Source organism: Camelus bactrianus, chromosome 10, assembly GCF_048773025.1.
Source record: "Camelus bactrianus isolate YW-2024 breed Bactrian camel chromosome 10, ASM4877302v1, whole genome shotgun sequence".
In the NCBI taxonomy this organism is placed as follows: Eukaryota; Metazoa; Chordata; class Mammalia; order Artiodactyla; family Camelidae; genus Camelus; species Camelus bactrianus.
In genome coordinates, this window is record NC_133548.1 from 45,647,179 (window position 1) to 45,650,814 (window position 3,636).

A 3,636-nucleotide genomic window follows, 5' to 3' on the forward strand; every position below is an offset into this window, starting at 1 on the left:
TCACAGTCTTACAACATGTAGTCCTATGAATTTTTATTTGTCCAGATTTAATATGTAACTCCAGAAGCTTGATTGCCTGCATTTTAACTTTCTTCCTCTTAAATCAGGAGATAGATATTATTTATTTCTATTCTCTAAATCATTTAAGAGCGTGAGTTGTGCATTCTTCTACCTAAAACAAGAGTCCTTTCAATAACTCCCCAAAGGTTTTACAAGGTCTCTACTTGATGACTTACAGTGAAAGGAGGTCTACTCACTCGAGAGAGATACTGACGAAGAGATTGAAGAGGACATTTTCAAAGTCCTACTCCATCTAAAATAGTTTCTGATTATCACTGATGTGAAAGCAACCCATAGAGAGAAGTTAAAGCTCAAAATGGGTTTGGAAGGCACTTCTGCATCTGAGGAGTAATATACTGCATTATTCAGCTTGGGGAATCTGAAGCGTACTCTCTTTAGGCTCCAATTTATCAAAAATCATATATCCATAGTTTAAATATAACTGTGTATCTCTTATGTTTGACACTGGATTTGGCATTTGGAAATGTGTGTATATGTTAGCAATATAATTTTCAAATAGGTATCAATAGGAAGGAGTGGAAAGGAAAAATAAACTAAATACTATGTAGTAAATGGTATGAAAAACTTACAGTGAGTGATGGATAAAAATATACCAAGTTATCTACAACGGATTTGTCACCATATAATCAATGGAAAATTTGATATTTTTCACAAAGTTCTGATAGAAGAAAATGAAGCAGAGAATTTTAGAATATTCACAAGATAATTATTTATGCAAATGATGTTTTTCTAAAATGGACAGAAGGAAAAGTGAAGGCAGTTATTAATACGGAGAAATTGCCTTCATCTCCTGCGACTTTTTCTCTTGATTTGTTAAGTTCCAAAAACACTGACATTCACGTCTATTTCTATTTGTTCTTGCTTCACAGCAATTTTTCTCACTATTTCCATTCCCAGAATGTGTACTATCCTAGATGGAGTGTGAGCTCCATCATTCAGATGCCAGCTTATATGTACAATTCTAATCACCCATACATACCAGTTATTCTTCATTGTTATAATGCTTTTCTTGTAGAGTGTACCCTCCATGAGAAAAATATCTGATTTGTGTGTTACTTTATTTCCAGTGCCTAGAACATGATTGGTTGTACAGTAACTTGTTAATAAACAGTTGTTGAATAAACAGGGAATCCTTTTACTGGAAGTGGATGGATAAGATGACTTATATACTCCTATGAAAATATTAAATTATGTATGAATTATCTTTTTGTATTTCAAAACAGAGTATTTGATATGATGTTACACACTTTATTTCTCTGCTCCTAGGGAATTTAAATACACCTGATTATGAATTTGAACTGTTTTTTAACAGCAGATCATTAGGGATATTCCTGAGCTCAATCTCCATGTTTTCAGTATCTGGTTGTGATCATCTTGGCATAGCAACTTTATCTTCAGAAGTACTGATGAAAAGCAAAGGAAAGACCATAATGCCTCCTCTCAATACTTCTCATCGCTCTCCTGTAACCTTCTTGCTGATGGGTATCCCAGGACTAGAGCACCTGCATGTCTGGATTGGGATTCCCTTCTGCTCCATGTACGTGGTGGCCCTGGTGGGGAACGTGGCCATTCTGGCCGTGGTGAGGGCAGAACGAAGCCTGCATGAGCCTATGTTCCTCTTCCTCTGCATGCTCTCAATCACTGACCTGGTCCTCTCCACATCTACACTGCCCCGCATGCTCTGTCTCTTCTGGCTTGGAGCCCATGACATTGCCTTTGATGCCTGCCTGACCCAGATGTTCTTCATTCACAGCTTTACTACCATGGAATCGGGTTTTTTCCTGGCCATGGCCATTGACCGTTATGTGGCCATTTGTCATCCACTGCACCATACCACCATTCTCACCCATGCGCGCATCACTGTAATGGGTATCATTGTGGTGATTCGGGGGGTAGCCTTCTTTTCCCCACATCCCATTCTGCTCAGACAGCTGCCTTACTGTAGAACACGAATCATTGCCCACACCTACTGTGAGTTTATGGCTGTCCTGAAGCTGGCGTGTGTGGACATAGGAGCCACCTCACGTTATAGCCTCAGTGTGGCTTCTATCATTGGTTCATGTGATACAGTTCTTATTGCTGTGTCCTATGTCTTCATCCTCCACTCTGTATTCCACCTGCCATCCCGAGATGCTACCTTTAAGGCTCTGGGCACATGTGGATCCCATGTTTGTGTCATTCTTGTCTTCTACTCCACAGCTGGTTTTTCCATTTTCACTCATCGTTTCGGGAAAAATGTGCCTGCACATATTCATATTTTTATTGCAAATATGTACCTTTTGGTGCCCCCTTTTCTCAATCCTATTGTGTATGGAATAAGGACCAAGAAAATACGGGAGCATGTTTTTAAGTTGCTGCATGTTAAAGTTGCCTGATTGTAGCTGGATCAATAAAAGACATGGTTCAAGATATACAGAAATACAAGAGATGATGTGGAGAAAATAATTAACTGCTGTGACTTCCATAAGCTGAATTGCATTAACCACCTGAAAGTTGTTATTTATCAGATGTCTAGAATAGCTAGGAATTCTCACTCAACAAAGTATTTTAGCTTTTCATTTAGTAAATATTGGTGACAAACTTGTTAATTTCATGCTAGGTATGTACGCTTTAGAAGTAGGCACAATAGGGAATGAATAGTAGGTAGAAGGAAGAAAAACTGAAGTAGATACTTCCCCTCCCCCCCTTAAAATGGAAGAGCTATCTCAGATCTAATTGCTGAATTTTATAGACTAGGCAGTTTGAAAAAAATTTTAAGCCATATATATGGCTGTGATTTTTTTAGAACAGGTAATAGATGTTGTAGCTCTAGTCTGATTGAATCAAATTAAAGTCTTGAGATAAATAAATAGGACTCATAATAACACACAAAGACAGAACAAAGATAATTAAGAAGAAATGAGCATTTTCCTCAAGGAAAACAAAAACAAAATATGAATTAATAAATTCATAAACATGAATTTTTGTGAAGGTGCCACCATTGGTGTTAGAGCTTCAAAGGTTTTTACAGCAACTTTGATAAAATAAAGCAATATCCTGGATTCTACTGACTGGAAAAATGTAATTCGTATATTCCAAATTTGATATCTACTAGCAAAAATTACCAAACTACCAGATTACCATCTGCACTGAGTTTTCCTCTTTGATTACTTGACTTGGAACCGGTATCAAGACACAAAATGTGAAATCTCTTTATCAGCAGAGTCAAAATATCACCCCTTTTTTTGCCTTAATACCTAGGACTAGCTTCCTTCTTTGTTCATTTTGTTTCTCAGATTTTATTAGTTTCCCAGCTATATATTTCTCTTCTTTAAAAAAATATTATCTAAGAACTATGGAATATTTGTTTTCCTGGAAGCCATCAAAAAAAGGAGTCTGATACTTGTGCTCTGAAACTTTCCCCCACCCCTGGCTTATTTATCCTAGGGAACTTACATCAATAGCTAAACACAAAGACTAACATCTGTGCATTCACCAATTACTCTATAGTTTAACTATAGGTTGATTGTACATTTTTCTGTTTTGGAAAACTAAAGATATTTGGCACTATTCTCT

The 3,636-nt window shown here is 37.0% G+C and overlaps 1 protein-coding gene across 1 annotated transcript; it reads left to right on the plus strand.

Annotated features, from left to right (window-relative positions):
- Positions 1-1,511: 1,511 nt before the first annotated feature.
- LOC105068538 (olfactory receptor 52D1-like) lies at positions 1,512-2,456 on the plus strand. The gene has a single exon (XM_010954416.2). The coding sequence runs from the start codon at positions 1,512-1,514 to the stop codon at positions 2,454-2,456; it is 945 nt and encodes a 314-aa protein (XP_010952718.2).
- Positions 2,457-3,636: the final 1,180 nt, after the last annotated feature.